Raw genomic sequence first — 18802 nt, 5'->3', positions numbered from 1 at the left:
GCGAGCTGGAATGCAGGACTGTTAGGGTGAGAGACCAAGTGTGTATACATTCCTGTCGGAGTTTGAGACTGAACAGAAATCCGTAGGTCACCAACAGTTTGGGATTGTACACAAGAGATTGGGACCTGGCTTGGCACATTTTCCTAGCACCAACACCCATCTTAATTAGCCACCTCCCACAGGAGGCTCTAGGATGTCTGTTAAGGTCTCTCCAACCACCTGGCTGAGGAATCCTAGGGGCTGGCTGGCAGAGCTCATGGGCCAACGCTAGAGGGGGTGGGAGGTGCAGCAGGTAGTGCTGTCCCAGGCTGTGGGTTTGAAACTCACCAGTCAGGAAGTGAGGCCGACAGACGGAAGGGCGGGCAGGAGCGGAGAGTTCTGGGGCACAGTAGAAGGGGCCTTCTGGTGTTTGGGGACTACGGGGCCATGGGCCTCAAGGCCAGAGGTTGCTGTTAGCCCAGCAAGACAGGTCTGGGCACCATGCATGCCCAGCGGCAGCTGGCTGTCGCTGCAGTAAGAGCAGAAGTCAGACGACACGAGGTGGCCAAGCAGTCTCTAAGCCGCCTCAGGAAGCTGGCAGAGAGGGTGGGCGATCCTGAACTTCGGGACAGCATCCAGGCCTCACTGGACAGTGTGCAAGGTAAGAGAAGGGTTAGCTCCCACCCTGGGTGTATCTGGGACCAGCAGGGGCATAGAAGGGCCTGCTGTGTCATACATCACTTCCCAACCAGCCATTTCCTAGTCCTCTAGATGGAGCTGGGACTCGGGGGAAGAATACATTTGGACAGGATGGAAAAGAGATATGGGAGGTGTTGTTCTTCCTCTTTCCTCAACTCTGATCCTTCTCCCAGGGGATTAAAAAAACAAGTCAGTGCTGAGCTGACCTTCTTGGCAATGGAGAAGTGGGTGAGCACGGGGAAGAGAGGCTGTGACAGACCCATGGTAGACTTGGACCCTGCCTGGGGAGTCCAGGGCAGGAAGCAGTGTGGGGCAGGAGGTTCTGGGACTGGATAATGTGTTCATTCCCAGGACCCACAAAGGATCGGTGACCTCTTGTTCTCCAGCTGTAGAGAGAAACACACACACACTGAAATACACCACGCAGAGAATCCCAGGCTCTCAGGCACACGCTATCACTCAGACTGTATGCTTTGCATAGCCAAAGTGTGAAGAAGTCCCCAAGACTCTTTTCGGTCCCCTCTCTTCCCCATGCTCCTGTTCCTGTCCTTCTCCCCACCCCCAACACATACACCTTCCGCTCTACCTCCTTAGTGCCATTAGAGCAAGTGATGACAACACAGGGAGGAAGTGCTGCCATGGCAACACCATCCGCCACATCCTCCTGCCCACCCCAGCCTTCAGTCCTGTGGTGGGGCCCCAGCAGGAACAGTTTCTCTCTATCCACAGGGCCCCAGCACTAAGGAACTGGTGGAACTGAAAGTCATCTCCAGCCTACTCTCCTCTCATTGACCTCTGAGGTGGCAAAGAGCTAACAAAAGCCAGCTATGTTGTTCCTGAAAGGTGTCTGGGAGACATACATCCTTCATGATAGCCTGGTCTCCCAGCCGCTCCAGTCTTAGCTGCCTACCTGGGGTGGGGTGGGGGTTCAAGAGACCATTCTTTCCATCAGGGACACCTCCTGCCAGACCTCTCTGAAGGTAGAGGTCCCCAGACCATAACTTGGGGAAGGAACATTTGGTTTGGGATCCTAAGGGGACAGTCTGATCCCCTTCCCATTGCCCTTCTGAGGCTAGTGTCCTCTCATCTCCTGTCCCCACCCTTTGCCAAGAACAATGGCTGACACCTTTCCTACAGCCTCAGTGGGTGGAAAGGCAGACCTAGGGGGAGTGGCCCTATGGGGCCTCCTAGGGAGGAACTCCAAGCCCCACCCCTGTAGGGAAAAAAAAGAGGGGGAGGAAAAAAGGTTTCATCCTGGTGGACGAGTTCTGCTTAGCTCTGGAGGAGGGAGTGAGGAGGGGTGGAGGCTGAAATCTCCCAGAAGACTTCACTCTTCATAAGTGATTTGTTCCACTCCTTCTCTAAGAGTCAGGATTCTGTTCCCACTGAACAGAAAGGAAAACTGGGGCCACCAAAGGAAGGAAGGAAAATTAAGGCAGAATTAGCAAATCTCTTTCACCTTCTCTTCCAGAAAATTCAGAAAAGGTTACTGAAGGGTCCCCTGTCCTGGGAATGGTGTCCTCCCGGAGTGGGGTGGAGAGGGGGCTGTTGACCTCAGGACAGGACCCAACAGGGATTGGGTACAGGACAGGTCCCAGGGAAAACAAAGGGCATCCAGCATCCTGGTGCCACCCCCCCCCTCACCCCCTACCAGGCCAAGCACACTGCCGGCTCCTGCCTCCAAGAGCCGCCCACGACAGCACTTATTATAGTCTCAGCTGCGTCAGGAGGGTGGGACGCCAAATTAGGGGAATGCTGAGACTCCCTGAGTCCAGGGAGGGGTCTCCAAGCCTGCGGGAAGCCCTCCCACCACTCTGGTCCGTCCCTGACAAGTCTTAGCCTCCATTCCCCATTGGCCTACCCCCTTCAACCTTCTCCCCAGGATAGAGGACAGTGAGCCTTGAATTCCAGGGTCCCTAGAAGGTGGTGAACACAGAGCAGACAGACGTTTTCCATTCTCTCTATCTCCTCTTTAACCTTCTAAAAGAGCTCCACCTGGAAAATCTCAGGAGACGGAATGGGAACCCAAAAGAGGCTGGCTCCCACCACAACTGAAGGAGTCCTTATATTCAGGGGTACTAAATTCCCCACATGTGGCTAACTAGATGCGAGGATCGTGCCTCCATTAACCCCCAATCCCCTGGCAGGTCCCTCCACCCACCATACACACCGATTCTCCTCTCTGCTTATCCCTGCTGATTCTGAGGCACTCTTGGAGCTACGGTTGCTATGGAGACTGGATGCATTTTGGTATGGGGGGTGTCAATCTGTAGACATATTCCTTCTCCTTCCACCTCAAGCTGGAGCCTTTGACTCACTTTTTGGCCTGGGCTCCTGGAGTTCTCGGATCTCTCCCCTCCTAAGACACCCCCCTCCTTCCTACCCTGCTAAGTTCCATGTTTGTCTCCATCCCCAGGGAACACTTTACAAGTTCACTTTGGGACAGTTGCGCTCAAGTCGTGGCCCCATCAATATACTGCGTTTGTGTGGGTGGGGTGGAGTGGGGTGGTCAGGGCGGCTGGGTGATGGGAAAAAGAATGCGTGCAATTACCTGGGGGAGACGAGGGGTCCTGGGAAAGGGATTTGAGGACTCCCCATTTCCTCACTTGAACTTCCCCATAATTGGCAGTGACCCCTAAAATCACTCCGTTTTCCCTGGGGACTGTCCATCCGTGTACGGATTTTTACCCTTATCCCTAAATGCCACACCCAACAGTCGGGTTACCTAACCGTGGTGTGCTAGGGGAGGGGGCTAGATTGTTGGAGTACGTGAGTCCAAGTTCTAGGAAATCCAGCCCAGGATTTGGGAGGGAAATCCAGTCCTGGATTTTGCACCGCCTTCTCAGACAGCCGAGCTGGTGGAGAGAAGGTGGGGGGAGATAGGGTGGGGGGGGGGCGGGGGGCCGCCTCCTCCTCAATGTGAGGGGAGCGCCCGGACACAGCGCGCATCCGGACCGAGCCGAGCCCTGGCGAGCCCCCCGGACCCTTCGCCCGGATCTCACGCCCCTTCCTTCCCAGACCCCAGACCCGTGGGTTCCCACCCTCTAAGGCTTCCCTCCTTCCTCCCCCGCCGGCGCCTGTATCTCCATCCCCAGCATCCTCCCCGCGCCCCTGCGAATCCCCCGCACGACCAGCCTATTAGCTTCCCACCTTCCTACAGACCCCCTCTCCGACCCCCATCCACAGCCCCTGTCCCCTGAGTCCCCATTCCCCGCCCCTGCCTCCCCCGCACCGGTTCTTCCTCTCCCCCAGCCTCGGGTCCCTCTTTTCTGCCCCCTTTTCCTCCCTCTCCCCTATTTGCCCCCACTACTGTCCTCCCCGCCCTCCTCCGCCCATCTCGGAGCCCCCACCCAGGCCGGGGCGCAAGGTCCGGCGCGCCTCCCTGGAGCAGCACCAAGGTCCCGGGGCTCCAACGGGGTGGGGGCGCAGGGCGGGGAGCATGGGGAGGGGGCGCCCCGTGTGATGGGAGGGGGGCGCAAGCGGAGGCGGAGGAGGCGGCGGCGACAGCGGAGCCGGGCTGGGGGCTCAGCGGTGTCCGGGGGCTGGGGGCAGCGAGCAGGGCGGCCCCATGGCCGGGCCCCCCTGAGGCAGTCCGGGGGAGTCGCCTCCCCTCCCCAGCTCGGGGGTCTCGGGGCCCCATGAGCCGGGGCGCGGGCGCGCTTCAGCGCCGGACAACGACCTACCTCATCTCGCTGACCCTGGTCAAGCTCGAGTCGGTGCCTCCGCCGCCGCCTTCTCCGTCTGCGGCCGCAGCCGGCGCCCCAGGGACCAGAGGTGCGGAGACCGGGGATCCTGGCAGCCCCCGAGGCGCGGAGGAGCCGGGCAAGAAGCGGCACGAGCGTCTCTTCCACCGGCAGGATGCGCTGTGGATCAGCACGAGCAGCGCGGGCGCCGGGGGCGCCGAGCCCCCCGCCCTGTCCCCGGCTCCGGCCAGTCCGGCCCACCCCGTCTCCCCCGCTCCCGGCCGCCGCCTCTCCCTTTGGGCCGCCCCTCCGGGGCCCCCGCTCTCCGGGGGTCTGAGCCCTGACCCCAAGCCCGGGGGCGCCCCCACCTCCCGGCGCCCCTTGCTCAGCAGCCCGAGCTGGGGGGGCCCGGAACCTGAAGGCCGGGCGGGCGGCGGCGTCCCGGGCTCGTCCTCCCCGCACCCCGGCACCGGCAGTCGGAGGCTCAAGGTGGCGCCTCCTCCGCCGGCCCCCAAGCCTTGCAAGACCGTAACCACGAGTGGCGCCAAAGCCGGCGGGGGCAAGGGCGCGGGTAGCCGCCTGTCATGGCCCGAAAGCGAAGGCAAGCCCAGGGTCAAGGGGTCAAAGAGCAGCGCCGGGACTGGAGCTTCTGCCGCTGCCGCCGCCGCCGTCGCCGGGGGAGGAGGAGCGGCAGCCCCGACCTCTGGTGGGGTCGGGGCTGGGTCGGGAGCCCGAGGGAAGCTGTCCCCTCGGAAAGGCAAGAGTAAGACCTTGGACAACAGTGACTTGCACCCCGGACCGCCTGCTGGCTCTCCTCCTCCGCTAACCCTCCCAGCAACCCCGGCTCCTGCCGCAGCTGTCACCGCCGCCTCCGCGCAGCCCACTGGGCCTGCACCTCCCATCACTCTGGAGCCTCCAGCTCCAGGGCTGAAACGGGGCCGGGAGGGGGGCCGAGCATCCACTCGAGATCGCAAGATGCTCAAGTTTATCAGCGGGATCTTCACCAAGAGCACAGGGGGGCCTCCTGGCTCCGGGCCCCCTCCCGGTCCCCCGGGCCTGTCTTCTGGCAGCGGGTCCAGGGAACTGCTGGGCGCAGAGCTCCGCGCCTCCCCTAGTGAGTAGGACCAGGGCCTGAGAACAGGGAGGGGAGGGCACGTGGAATGCTCAGCTTGGGGTGGAGGAGAGGTGTGCAGGGTTGAACTAGGGAAGCTTCTCTCTTGGGTGGGTGGATGGACCACAATCACTCCTCTGTCAAGGCCTGGGGCAAAGACTAAGCAGTCCTAAAAGGGGGTGGGTAGCTACAACGTGCGACGGGAGAGATGACTTAATTTCAGGGGGACCCAGAAAGCCTCAGCTTTCTGGAAAAATAATGCCCTTGGCCAGAGTGACTATAGGAAATTACTCCCAGAGAAACATCAGACCCCACTTCTAGCCTCAGCTGGACTCTGGGAGCAGGGGAACACAGCTTTGCCTTGCCTAGATGAACAGTGAAGGTGAAGAGGATGAGGAAGCCTCAGTTTCTCCTGAGCACTTGGAGCAGGTGGCATGAGAGTGACCTTGCAGGCAGTTCCTTGCAGGGGATAGGTCTTCCCTGGGCTGAGACCAGGCTAGTGAGGCAGCAGGAAGGGACTCTTGTTTCTTTCCATGCAGTGAAGGTGGATTGGGCTGGACGGGAGTGCGCGGGGGCTGGAACGTGATGAATACTTGAATTTGAAGTGAGAGGGGGCGGATCGGAGGCTTCACTTCCCCCTCTGCCCACCCCGGCCCCACAGCCAAGTTGAAACCCCCAGGGGGCTGCCCAGGAGTGACTCAGGGGGACGGAACTGCTGCAAAGGCAATTCTTAACCCCGGAGACTTGGGAGGGGGTACCGAGAAGGTAGTTTTTGGGGGAGGGGGGAGGTGTCTTTCTTTTTTTTTTCTGGGAGAAAGAGTCTAGGGACTCTTGGTGCAGCTTACACTCCCCGGAGGGGAGGCGGGTTCGGAGCGGGGGCGGCCCCCGGGGTTTGGCTCTGGAGCGGGTGGGAGCAGATGGCTCCGGATCCCAGAGTTCCCGCCGCAGCTGCGGCGCCCCGGGAACGTCCGGCCAGTGTCAGGCGCGGGGGCTGGACCCGGCGGGCGGAAGGAGCATCCTACCCCCCGCCCCCAGGCCTGTGGCTTCTCTCGGCCAAGGAATGGAGCCCTTCCCCACACTTGTTTCAGAGGGTTCTTGTGGGGAGGATATGGGAGAGGGAAGCTTAGGCAAGTCCAAGCTCCATTGCCTGGGCTGTGGGAAGCGGTCAGGGCCACCATGCTGTTGACCTTGAAAAAGGGGAGGGATATCCCTCACCTCAGTTTCTCTCTTGTGAAATGGAACTTGAGGAAGACCCATCCCCCCCCCCCCCCCGTCCCAGCCCCTCCTCCCAGGATCTGCCTCAGAATCCAAGTCAGACTGGTAGGAAGGAGACCCTCTCCCGTTCTTCCAGAGGGGAAAAACCCGCCACTGTCAGAACCCTGGTCCCTGGTCTGGGGCAGACTTACGTTTGGGGATGTGCTTTAAGGGAGATGCCAACTGAAGTATTTTTGTCTAGCTGGTTCCGTTGCTAAGCAACCACTGAGCGGCAGCAACAGCTGTGGGGAGAGCGGCTAGGATGGGAGGACTGGGGACCACTCTCCAACCTAGCCTTTCCGCACAGTTCTCCAGCCCAGGCAGAGTCCTGGGGGTTAAGGGAAGCTGCAAAAGGAGGAGGGGTGGCTGAGGGATGAGGGGTGCTCCTGGGCTGGGAGCATCCTCTCTTACGGCTCCTTTCCTATTGCAGAGGCTGTGGTCAATAGCCAGGAATGGACTTTGAGCCGCTCCATTCCTGAACTGCGCCTGGTAGGTAACCCAGTCCCCTGGTCTGTATGAAGGCTGAACTCCCACCCATCGCACTCTCAACCCTCTCCCCTTCACCTCTTCCCTCTCTTGTGGGAATGGGGGATGATTTTCTAATACTACTGAGAGTCTACCTTCACAGCACATTCCTGGGGTTTGATATATCCTTACCATTTTTCCTTCTTTTTTCCTGTTTGTTCATGGTCCTTGTCCAGGCTTCTCTTTATTTCTGGCATCTCCCCTTTAGTCTTTCATGTTCTATTGCCTAGAATTGAGTAAAACTTTCCAACCAGTGTCTAGGGCTGTGATGTTACACCCCTCCCCCGCCCCCAAGCACGGACTGGGTTGCTAAGAATCTTCAGCCTGTGGTCCACTTTGAGCTTGGGATCATTTCTTACCCCACTCACCTGATCTTCCCAAATTGCTCTCTTCTGACCAACCATCATCCAGTGCCTGCAGGATCTAGCTTGAATGATTTGACACTGCCAGTCTCTTTGAGTTCTCAGGAGTGTTCAGACCCAACCATTTGGCCTTCTTTTAATTCTCACAATCTCTGCTCCACAACCTGTTCTCAGGGTGTGCTGGGCGACGCCAGGAGTGGGAAGTCATCGCTCATCCACCGATTCTTGACAGGTTCCTACCAAGTGCTGGAGAAGACAGAAAGTGAGTTCTCAGGAGCCATAATAAGCTAATGTTTTGGGTTGGGAGTCCAGGATCAATGACTAGGCAGCTGTGGAGAACAGAGGAAAGGAAAAAGCCACAATAGTTTGAAATACAGGGAGCATAGGAAAACTTGGTGACCTGTGACCTCTGACTTACTACTATTTCCACCCCTCTGGACAGGTGAGCAGCACAAGAAAGAGATGTTGGTGGATGGACAGACTCATCTGGTGTTGATCCGAGAGGAAGCTGGGGCACCTGATGCCAAGGTGAGGAGTGAGATGTTGGGATAGGCAGGCTGGCTGGGGTCAGTGCTGGCCAGGGGAGAAAGCTCTGGTTTCCCAGAACTCCCTGGGCAGAGTGTCCAGAGGAGTAGACTTGTCTGACCCCCCCCCCTTTTGCTCCCTCACCCTCCGCAAGTTCTCAGGCTGGGCAGATGCTGTCATCTTGGTCTTCAGCCTGGAGGATGAAAACAGTTTCCAGGCCGTGAGCCGTCTCCATGGGCAGCTGAGCTCCCTTCGGGGGGAAGGACGAGGAGGCCTGGCACTGGCACTGGTGGGGACACAAGGTAAGGAGGGCCTGGGAAAGCATTGCTTTCCGGGGGAGTCCTTGAGATGACTGCTTTCACCAACACAGGTGAGAGTTTGGTAAGGTGTGGAAATGGTCACTTGGATTGCAGGAACCCTCTGGAAGGAGCCTCAGTCTCCAACAAGGGAGTCATTAAACCAAAAAAACTTCCCAGGGTCTAAGCAGAGAAAAGAGGACCCTCCAGGAAGACGGGGACAGCTATAGGAGCAATCTCCGTTCCTCGGAGATGTCACCTACCTTGCGTTCTCACACTGCTATTTCCTGTCACCACCATGGCAAACACAGAAAATCTCAGGCTCTAGTGTGGATAGAAAGCCTTCTATCTTCCCCTTGCTACAGCTGGGTCAGGCTGATACATTTTAAAGGAATTTATCTAAAAAAGAAAACACAAACGAAACGATGGAGAAAATACAGAGGGCAGAAAACTTTGAGTTCTCAAGGAAGTGATTCAGGGGCTCTCAGATGCCACCAAGTCCAGGAGAAGCTTTTCCAGTACCCACCTGTATGGAGCTGGCTCGACTTTCTGTCTGGATGCCTATCCTGCAGGAGTCTGCTTCCTCGCGCCACTTGCCTCCTAGCTCCTTGATGCAGAGTGGACAGTCCACCTGTTCCCCGTGGACATTCAGCCTTTTCCAAGGTGAACTTCCACTCAGCTCAGGGGTCATTGGATTTGCAGGGCAAGGTGACGGGCCCTTGTGAGTCTCAGCCATTTCAGGCCTGGTCAAGAAATTCTGCTCCCCTCTTGGGTATTCTCTGAGGACACATATACAGAGCTCTCCCAGCTTACTCCTCCTGCAGCTGGACTTGTGCGCCGGGGCCCAGGCTTCAGAGAAGAGGGGGATATTGTCTCTTCAGCTGTCCTTCGTGTGTGCAGCCTGGGACTGGAGCCGGAGGGAAAAGCAAGTAGGAAGAGTGGGGAAGTGACGTCCTTGTCCAATCCTGCCCCTCTCCTGTCCCCTCAGACAGGATTAGTGCTTCCTCCCCTCGAGTGGTGGGCGATGCCCGCGCCAGGGCTCTGTGCGCAGAAATGAAACGCTGCAGCTACTATGAGACGTGTGCAACCTATGGGCTCAATGTAGACCGTGTCTTCCAGGAGGGTGAGTATGGTGACTCCCTGCGTGTGTGGGAAGCAGGGAGCTAGGGGCCTGCCTGCGTGGGAGAGAGGAGACATCAGGGAGGTCGGAGAAGGTTTGCTTAATAACCTCGTGGTCTTTCTGGGCTGGATGAGCTGCCAAGACTCCAGGTGCACGAAGGTCACGGTGACAGTGAAGTTGGGACCATGTTATCTCCTGGGGAGTTCTCAAAATTGGGCAACAGAGGGTGGTCTTGGGTATCTGCCCTGTTCATGTGTCCTTCCCCTCCCCCTTCCTTCAGTGGCCCAGAAGGTGGTGACCTTGCGAAAGCAGCAACAGCTTCTGGCCGCCTGTAAGTCCCTGCCCAGCTCTCCAAGCCACTCGGCTGCTTCCACTCCTGTAGCTGGGCAGGTGAGTCAGGGTTTCAGGGTCCACAGAGGGGCTGGTAGGATGCAGAGGAGGGGCTGGTGATCCAAGAACAGGTACCGAGTACCAAGGAGGTCGGGGGTGGGGGGGGGAAGGGAAAGGGCAGTGACACCATTTGTAGAAAGTTCATTGGACTGCAAGTCAACCAGGTTTGAAATGCTGTTCGGAATGTCCTCGAGCAAGTCACCTAAACCTCCCAAGGTTTCAGGAAAATTGTATGGCCTGATACTTGCAAAATGGAAAGCATATGACAGTGAGGAGTTTTAATATGAACGATAATGCAATCAAATGGCGATGAGATCAAGGAATGTCTGGAATTCCTCCTAACTAAATGTAACTATAGCTTGGTGGGGTGGGGGGATCTCAGCTGTTCTGCTGACTCCTTCGTCCGTCCCCAGGCTAGCAATGGGGGCCACACTAGCGACTACTCTTCTTCCCTCCCATCCTCACCCAATGTTGGTCACCGGGAGCTCCGAGCTGAGGCAGCGGCGGTGGCTGGATTGAGCACTCCAGGTTCCCTGCACCGGGCAGCCAAACGCAGGACCAGCCTCTTCGCGGTATTGGACATGATGACTCCCCCATCCTCTGGCTATCTGTTACCTGCCCATCTTCCCTGGTCCCTAGACCCTGCCGTTGGGCCCCTTTTCATTCATTGCCTTCTCTGTCCTTCCATCAGTAGATCCCTCTCCTCATTCTCTAACTGATGCCAATAACCATTCTAGAATCGTCGGGGCAGTGATTCTGAGAAGCGGAGTTTGGACAGTCGGGGAGAGACAACAGGAAGTGGACGAGCCATCCCCATCAAACAGGTGGGTGGTCCAGGGGCTGGGGGCAGGCTGGACATACCTGGTCTTGACTGGGCTTTTCTCCCACATGTCTCTTTCCATCCTCCAGAGCTTCCTACTGAAGCGAAGTGGCAACTCCCTGAACAAAGAATGGAAGAAGAAATATGTGACCCTGTCCAGTAATGGCTTCCTACTCTACCACCCCAGCATTAATGTGAGTGGCCGAGATTGGCTGGGCCACACTGGCTGGCCTTGGACACCCTTCTACCTGTACCAGTCTGTGCCTCTGACAAAATTTACCATCACTTCTGGGGAGCCCTAGTCCCATTTTCTTAGGTTCAGCAAACATGTGTTAGGCACCCACTATGTACCCACACTGGAGAGGGGAAAATAGAGACATCCCCTGACAAACTTGCAGTCTAGTGGGAGAGAATAGAGGAAGGACCTCCACCTGGTCTGCCATTCAGGGAATGCTTTCTTCTTCTTCTTCTTTTTTTTTTTTAAGATTTTATTTATTTATTTGACAGATCACAAGTAGGCAGAAAAGCAGGCAGAGAGAGAGGGGGAAGCGGGCTCCCCGCTGAGCAGAGAGCCCGATGCGGGGCTCGATCCCAGGACCCTGGGATCATGACCTGAGCCGAAGGCAGAGGCTTTAACCCACTGAGCCACCCGGGGGCCCCCAGGGAATGCTTTCTGGAGGAGATAGTACTGGGCCAAATCTGGGGAACCCATCCCCTAGAAGCTCATCTGAACACAGTCCTCTCCAGGTCCTCTCTAGCCCATACTATTGGCTGCTTCCCAACACCACCAAGGACCTCAGATTTCCCACACTCTCAACCTCTGTACCCCTCCAGGATTACATCCACAGTACCCATGGCAAGGAAATGGACTTGCTGCGAACAACTGTCAAGGTCCCTGGCAAGAGGCCCCCAAGAGCCATCTCTGCTTTTGGTCCCTCAGCCAGCATCAACGGGTTGGTCAAGGACATGAGCACTGTGCAGATGGGTGAAGGTCCTGGTGAGTGGGGCTCATGGCGGAGAGGCAGAAGAGTTGCCAGAGCTGGGGGATGAGGAGGGGTAATAGGGAAGTGGGGGCTGGGACTGGATAAGCGGGAAGGTGGGTGATAAAGAGGGACTCCATTAGAAGTGTGTCCCAAAGACAGAGAGGCTCACTGAAGCTTTATCTTGTTCCCCTTCCAACAGAAGCCACCACGCCCACCCCAAGCCCAAGCCCCAGCCCCAGTTCCCTGCAGCCACCACCAGACCAGACATCCAAGCACCTGCTGAAGCCAGACCGGAATTTGGCCCGAGCCCTCAGCACCGGTCAGTGAGGACCCACCTTCCATCCACTATCTTCCAGATGTGAATGGGATGTGGGTGGGAAAGGAACTTGTGGTACAAGCTTGGAGGCTGGAATCAGTGCATGAGCAGACACACTGAGCATCTGCTGGGGGCCAGGCACTAAGCTCAGTCATACTGTGATTATCATAATGGTTAACACGAGTGGGTTCTAGAGCTAAATGGATAGAACTTAAATCCTGGCTTGCCACTGGGCAAGTTACTTGACCTCTCTGTGCCTCAGTTTCTTCATCTGTAAAGTGGAAATAGAGGTTGCTTTGAGGATTAAACAAACTGAGAACACTGTCTAGCACATAGTCAGCCATCAGTATTTGGAGTGTTTGAAGATATATATATATATGATATATACGTACATATATATATACACATACATAGGTAGAATATATATATACAGTTGCAATTTACAGTTTACTTACTGTAAATATTTATATACATATGTTTGGTACATTTTTATATTTATATACAATTATTTATTTATATACAATTCATATTTATATACAACTATAATTATATACAATTACTTTATATTTATATATGATTTATATACATATTTTTATTAACATTACAGTATTTATATATAATTACAATTTACGGGTCACCTGTGTGGCTCAGTGGGTTAAAGCCTCTGCCTTTGGCTCAGGTCATCATCCCAGGACCCTGGGATCGAGCCCTGCATCAGGCTCTCTGCTTGGCGGGGAGCCTGCTTCCCCCTCTCTCTCTGCCGGCCTCTCTGCCTACTTGTGATCTCTGTCTCTGTTAAATAAATAAATAAAATCTGAAAAAAAATAATTACAATTTATAATATACTTATGCACACACACACACACACACACACACACAAGTAAACTGTAACAGCAATCCTCACAGCAAACTTGTCAGGTGTAGATTATTATCCCCATACTAGGGATGAAGAAACTGAGGCTCAGAAGATTAAGTGACTTGCTCAAGGTCTCAAGGCCAGTTAGTGGCAGAGCCAGGATCTGAGTGCAGGTCTGACTCTAAACCACTCGTCTGCCCACCTCCCCAGGCATGATCGAGGGGGACCTCCTGGAGAGGAGGGGAACCAGAGCTAGTTCAGGGGAGGAGACAGGCTTTGGAGAAATCAGGAAATCTGTGGAGGGGGCAACTGAGGCAGCTGTGTCCCCCCTCCCTAAGACTGTACGCCATCTGGAGACCTGAGCCCCCTGAGTCGGGAACCCCCTCCTTCTCCCATGGTGAAGAAGCAGAGGAGGAAAAAATTGACAACACCGTCCAAGACTGAAGGCTCGGCTGGGCAGGCTGAAGGTGAGGCCCTGGTGGGCAGTTCCATTCCCACCAGACCCTCACCCCCAACTCCAGATCCCTGGCCCAGCTCCTGCAGGAGGAGGACAAGTGCCTGAGCTGAGTGCTTGACTATCATTATCACTCTGCACATAACTTAGTGAAAAATAGAAGAAGATCCCTCAGCTCCTGTCCTTCCTCCCATTCCCCAGGCAATGCTTTTTCCCCCAGTAGTTCTCAGTCCTGCCATTCCCACACCCAATGACTCCCATTGGTCTGTAGCTCCTGCTTCCTCTCTTAATGACCCCCTAGTTTCTGCTCTTGCCCTCAACCCCATTTATCATCCCAGGCCCTGCACCCAGAACCCCCTGTGGCCCTCAGTGACTCAGTGCCTGACTTCAGTGTCACCCATTGACTCCTCAGCTCCGGGACTCGGTGACCACCAGGTCCCTGTTCCCAATAGCTTCTCATGATCACCAAGCTCCCCCAACAGCCCTTGACCACAGTGATCCCCATTCCTGCCCTCAGTGACCTCCCCAGGCCCCTGAGACTCCTCCGGAACCCCAGGATCCCCTTGTCCCAGGCCCGTGACTAAACTTCTGTCCCCTTTACCTGTGTTCACTCGGATCCTGACCATCCCTTCCCTTCCCAGAGACCTGGCTCCTCACTGGTCATGATAACTGGTCCCCACGCCCTGCTCTCTGCTGGGTTCTCAGACCCAGGTTCCAGATCTGCCTACTCTCATGGCTCTTGGCTTCCGCTCTACTCTGCTCCGGGGCCACTGACTTTAGTTCTGCTTTCTCTCCCCATCTGTCTGTCCTGCTTTGTCTCTGGCACTCTGTCACTATTTCTCTCCATCTCTCCATCTGCCTTTCTTTTTCTCCTTTCTTGGTCTCTTTCTCTGTTCTGCTCTCCATTCTATCTCTATCTCCTTCGCTTCGGGAAACCAGCCAAGCGCAAAATGTGGAAACTAAAATCCTTTGGTAGTTTAAGAAATATTTATAAAGCAGGTAACAAGCGGGGAGCTGGGAGGGGCGCTCAGCTGGGGTGCAGAGGGGTGGGGGTGTCCCTGCCTTCCCCTGCATGTGCTCGGGCTTCCTGCTGTCCCCCACCTTCTGCTTCCCCAACCCCTCTGCCCCACTCCCAGGGGCTTGGGATGGACATCAGGCGGGAAGGGTTTGGGGAAGGCCTCCCCTGTTTGAACTCCATCCCTCATGACCCCATCCCATCCCCCCACCCAGAGGAAAACTTCGAATTCCTGATCGTGTCCAGCACTGGTCAGACGTGGCACTTTGAGGCAGCCAGTTTTGAGGAGCGGGATGCCTGGGTCCAGGCCATCGAAAGTCAGATCCTAGCCAGTCTGCAATGCTGTGAGAGCAGCAAGGTCAAGGTAATGGGTGGGGGGTGAGGGCTGGGGGCGAGCAGAGGTGAGTGTCTTGAGTCTGGAGAAGGGCTCAGTACAAGAGAATCAATACAAACCCCAACCCTTTCTGCAGCTGCGCACAGACAGCCAAAGTGAAGCAGTGGCCATCCAGACGATCCGGAACGCCAAGGGGAACTCTATCTGCGTGGACTGCGGGGCCCCCAGTGAGCGCAAGGGGGCAGCGGAGGGGTCTGGGAGGGAGTGTGGTTCGCTGGGATTGGGGAAGGCTGGGGTGCCCATGCTGCCTGCACGACAGGGAAGCCGACCTCTGCACTCCCTCCCCAGACCCCACGTGGGCCAGTTTGAACCTGGGCGCACTCATCTGCATCGAGTGTTCTGGCATTCACCGGAACCTGGGTACACACCTGTCCCGCGTTCGCTCGCTGGACTTGGATGACTGGCCTCGGGAGCTGACCCTGGTGCTGACGGCCATTGGCAACGACATGGCCAACCGCGTGTGGGAGAGCGACACGCGGGGCCGCACCAAACCCACGCGGGACTCTTCGCGGTACGTGGGAGGGAAGCGGGGCGCTTAGGGTGTGCGGATCCCGGGAGGTTACCCGAGTGAGGGGCAGAGGACCTGGGTTGGGGTCTAGAGCCCTTCCTGTTCATCTCTGGTCTTGTAGGGAGGAGCGTGAATCATGGATTCGCGCCAAGTACGAGCAGCTGCTGTTCCTGGCGCCGCTGGGCACTTCCGAGGAACCGCTGGGCCGCCAGCTGTGGGCCGCGGTGCAGGCCCAGGACGTGGCCGCCGTTCTCCTGCTTCTGGCCCATGCACGACACGGGCCCCTCGACACCAGCGTGGAGGACCCGCAGCTTCGCTCCCCCCTTCATCTGGCAGCCGAGCTCGCCCACGTTGTCATCACGCAGCTGCTGCTGTGGGTGCGTGAGTGAGGATTGGGGAAAGGGGTTTTGGAGGGCTCCCGCTGGGAAACAGCCAGGCGCGGGGGAGCCTGATGTCCCTAAAAGGACCCTGGAAGCGGGCCTGCAAATTCTGGGGAGACGTGCGGGTGTCTGCCCTACAGGGAGTCTTGGTGACGCGGCCGTCTCTGTCCTTCTAGTACGGCGCCGACGTGGCCGCCCGCGACGCACAGGGCCACACGGCGCTGTTCTACGCCCGCCAGGCTGGAAGCCAGCTATGCGCCGACATCCTTCTCCAGCACGGCTGCCCGGGTGAGGGCGGCAGCACCGCCACCACCCCCAGCGCAGCCACCACCCCCAGCATCACCGCCACGCCCAGCCCCCGCCGCCGGAGCAGCGCCGCCAGCATGGGTCGCGCCGACGCCCCCGTCGCGCTGGTATAGTTGCCCAGCGGGAGAGACACCCCCACTCCCACACGGGCCGGGCACGACCACATCGGGCGGACCGCTGGACAGATGCACCCACTCACCTCTCCAATCCGCACCCCGCCCCACGGGAGCACTTCTTCCCCCCACGAGGGCACAGCCCCCACGCCTCCCAGAAGACACAAACTCACCTCCCTCTCCCCAACGAGGCATGGAGACCCCAGCTCAACACGCCCCCTCTCCACCTTTTCCACACTCGGATTGATCTGGGTCTACCCGCGGGGTGTCTGCGGAAGCAGAGCCCCTGTCGCGGAACCGGCTCCTGGGAGCTTGGATTTACCCGCTTGCGCCCCCTAGGGGTGGAGGGGGAAGACCCAGTCCTGCTTGTGCTCGACAATCCCAAGGCGGGAGCACATACCCAGGCTGGCTCCTGGGGCGATGCCACGCCAGAGGGAGGGGTTAGTACGTGGGAGAGCTAGCCCTGGGACTTGGGGCCAATACCGGGGACCCCACCCCTTCCATGCTAATCTCACTGCCCGGTGAAGGGGGAAGGGCAGCGAGGGGCAGGACCCCTGCAGCCCAAGGGGTAGGGGGGTCCCCAACCCTTTCCGTGAAAGGGACCATGAGGAGTGGAAATCAGGACGTCCCCCCACACCCACCCATGGATGGAAGCTAACGGGCCGGGGGAGCCAAGAGCCTGGGTCCCTCCTCACTATTATCTCGGGAAGGAGAAGAGATGGAGCAGAGCGGGCTAAGGGGACAGGGGAGGGACCTTGTAATTTATTGCTTTGTTCCCCAACAAGGGGGCGGGGGTGGGCAGGGACTCGGGGAGGGCGTTTCAGGGTAGGGGAAGCCAGGGGTGGGCAGAGGGTGGGGTGGGGTGGGGGTGCTCTCGGGTTGTGAGTGTCTGTGACCGTGACTGCGTACCTGTGACTGTGCAGCGCCCGTGGTGATCTGGGGTAGGGGGCACCTCTGCAATGGGACCCCTCCCCCACTATTCTTCCTGTCCAGCCCCTCCCTCCCACTGGAGCAGCTCCAGACCTGTCCCTCAACCCCATGATCCCTCCCAGCCAGGGCTAAGAGGATGTGAGGTGGCTGGGAGGGTTTCCAGGCCTCCTTCCCCATCCCCAGAAGGGGGTGGCGGGTTGGATTTACCTGGCCCAGTCCTGCCTCCTTTAATCAATCCAGCCCTTGGACCGTCTGTGTCAGTGGTTTCCGGTCTTTTTTTTTTTTTTTTTTTCCTCAGCTAAAATATTTTGCAAAGGACCAGGTAATTGGGGAGGGGAGAGGGACGGGGGCAGAGGGAAATGCCCTCATCTCCTCTGAGGCAGATGGTGTGAATCTTCTTCAACAGCAATTAAAGAGGAAGTGATTTTTGTCTAGGGGGGAGCTGCTGGCTTTTTCTTGAAGAGGCGGGTCAGGGAATGGACTTGGTCAAGGTGGGAAACTGGAGGTGGGAGAGGGCTGGCAGAGGGTGCCCCTGCTGGTAGGTCAGATACTTCCCCCTGTAGTGAAAGGTCAGAGCAAAAGTAGGGATCCAGGGAGCTAAAAAGTCCATGACTCCCAAGATGACCCCCTTTCTGGGAAGGAGCTGGGGTGTGGAACTTAGAGGAGATGACAGGGGAGGGGGCTGCTTGGAGAGGGGGAGAAGCTGGGCCAGCTTTGGTTGAAAGGAAGATCTTTGGAATCAGATCTGATTTTAAAGCCGGGCCTTCCACTTCATGGCTAGGTGGCCTTGGGCAGGTTACCTTGGTGGCATCTGTTTATCGGTAATCTGAACCATCTGTTCAGAGAGACCTGGTGAGGACTCCAGCACTGGCCATGGAGGACTGCCCTAGGGACCCGGTACCAGAAGTAGAACTCATTATGGTAGGAGCTGGGAAATCTCACAGCCACAAAGGTCCCTGGTATTCACACACTTCATGCCCAGCTGATGGAGTAGACATCTGCCCCCCTCCATGTCCTCTAGGCCACTGAGGTCAGTGCTGCCCCCAACAGCTGCAGTGCTTCTTGGTTCAGCATGAAGCCCATCCTGCTGTCTCTCGTGGGCAGCAGAAAGTGTTTGCTCCGATAGAGGGGCTGGCTGGAGTGGCACTGGCCAGCAGCCCAAGCAGGCTGGGCACAGCCACCACATGTCATTCAGTCAATGGCCCTGAGTCTTCTGGTAGAGCCTCTAGTAGAGACTCAGAACCTCCCACCCCACAGACAGCTGCTGGTGTGCCATCAAGCTAACAAGGTGTGGTGGCAGCAGTGGGCCCAGGTCCCAATCATGTGGAGGCCCTCATTACCCAGGATTCTAGGATGGGGACCACCCAGCACAGCAGTCCAACATAGGGAAAGGTGAGCGCAGGGATGCGGGTGCAGTGACATGTACAGAGGCAGGTGTGTATTCTGGGAGGGCAAATCAAAAGAAAGGGGGAGGAGAATGGGGGTGACACACCTGGGTGGCTCAGTCGATTGAGCGTCCCACTCTTGATTTCAGCTCGAGTCAGGATCTCAGGGTGGTGGGATTGAGGCCTGTGTCGGGCTCCTTGATGGGCATGGAGCCTGCTTGAGATTCTCTTCTCTCTCCTTCTGCCACCCCTCCACCCCCTCCCTCTCTTAAAAAAAAAAGGCAAGAGAAGGAATTAACCTCAGGTGGAACACCTGGCTATTCCCTCTTTCAGCTCAGAGACCCTGGACTCCCGCAATCCATCTCCACTCTACTTCTTGGTGGCAAAAGTTCACTATC

At 57.2% G+C, this 18802-nt stretch overlaps 1 protein-coding gene across 3 annotated transcripts; it reads left to right on the top strand.

The window, feature by feature from the left end:
• Positions 1-345: 345 nt before the first annotated feature.
• On the top strand, positions 346-17452 carry AGAP2 (ArfGAP with GTPase domain, ankyrin repeat and PH domain 2; the record flags this gene model as incomplete). Of its 3 annotated transcripts, XM_080812272.1 has the most annotated exons (19): positions 4302-5475; positions 7157-7215; positions 7788-7875; positions 8056-8141; positions 8293-8440; positions 9423-9557; positions 9835-9944; positions 10358-10516; positions 10682-10768; positions 10854-10958; positions 11599-11761; positions 11947-12066; positions 13258-13386; positions 14313-14372; positions 14604-14752; positions 14859-14949; positions 15071-15293; positions 15412-15667; positions 15847-17452. In XM_080812272.1, the coding sequence occupies 19 exons, from the start codon at positions 4317-4319 to the stop codon at positions 16087-16089; spliced, it is 3570 nt and encodes a 1189-aa protein (XP_080668398.1). In that variant the 3' UTR covers positions 16090-17452. The 3 variants fall into 3 exon arrangements, with proteins under 3 accessions (XP_080668400.1, XP_080668398.1, XP_080668399.1); XM_080812274.1 differs by lacking the exons at positions 4302-5475; positions 14313-14372 and adding an exon at positions 346-640; XM_080812273.1 differs by lacking the exon at positions 14313-14372 and having other exon boundaries at positions 4317-5475.
• Between the last annotated feature and the right edge of the window lie 1350 nt (positions 17453-18802).

The sequence above is a fragment of the Martes martes genome (genome assembly GCF_963455335.1).
Source record: "Martes martes genome assembly, chromosome: 8".
Taxonomy (NCBI): domain Eukaryota; kingdom Metazoa; phylum Chordata; class Mammalia; order Carnivora; family Mustelidae; genus Martes; species Martes martes.
Note: the sequence above shows the minus strand (reverse complement) of the source record. Positions and strands in the feature narration are given on the sequence as shown.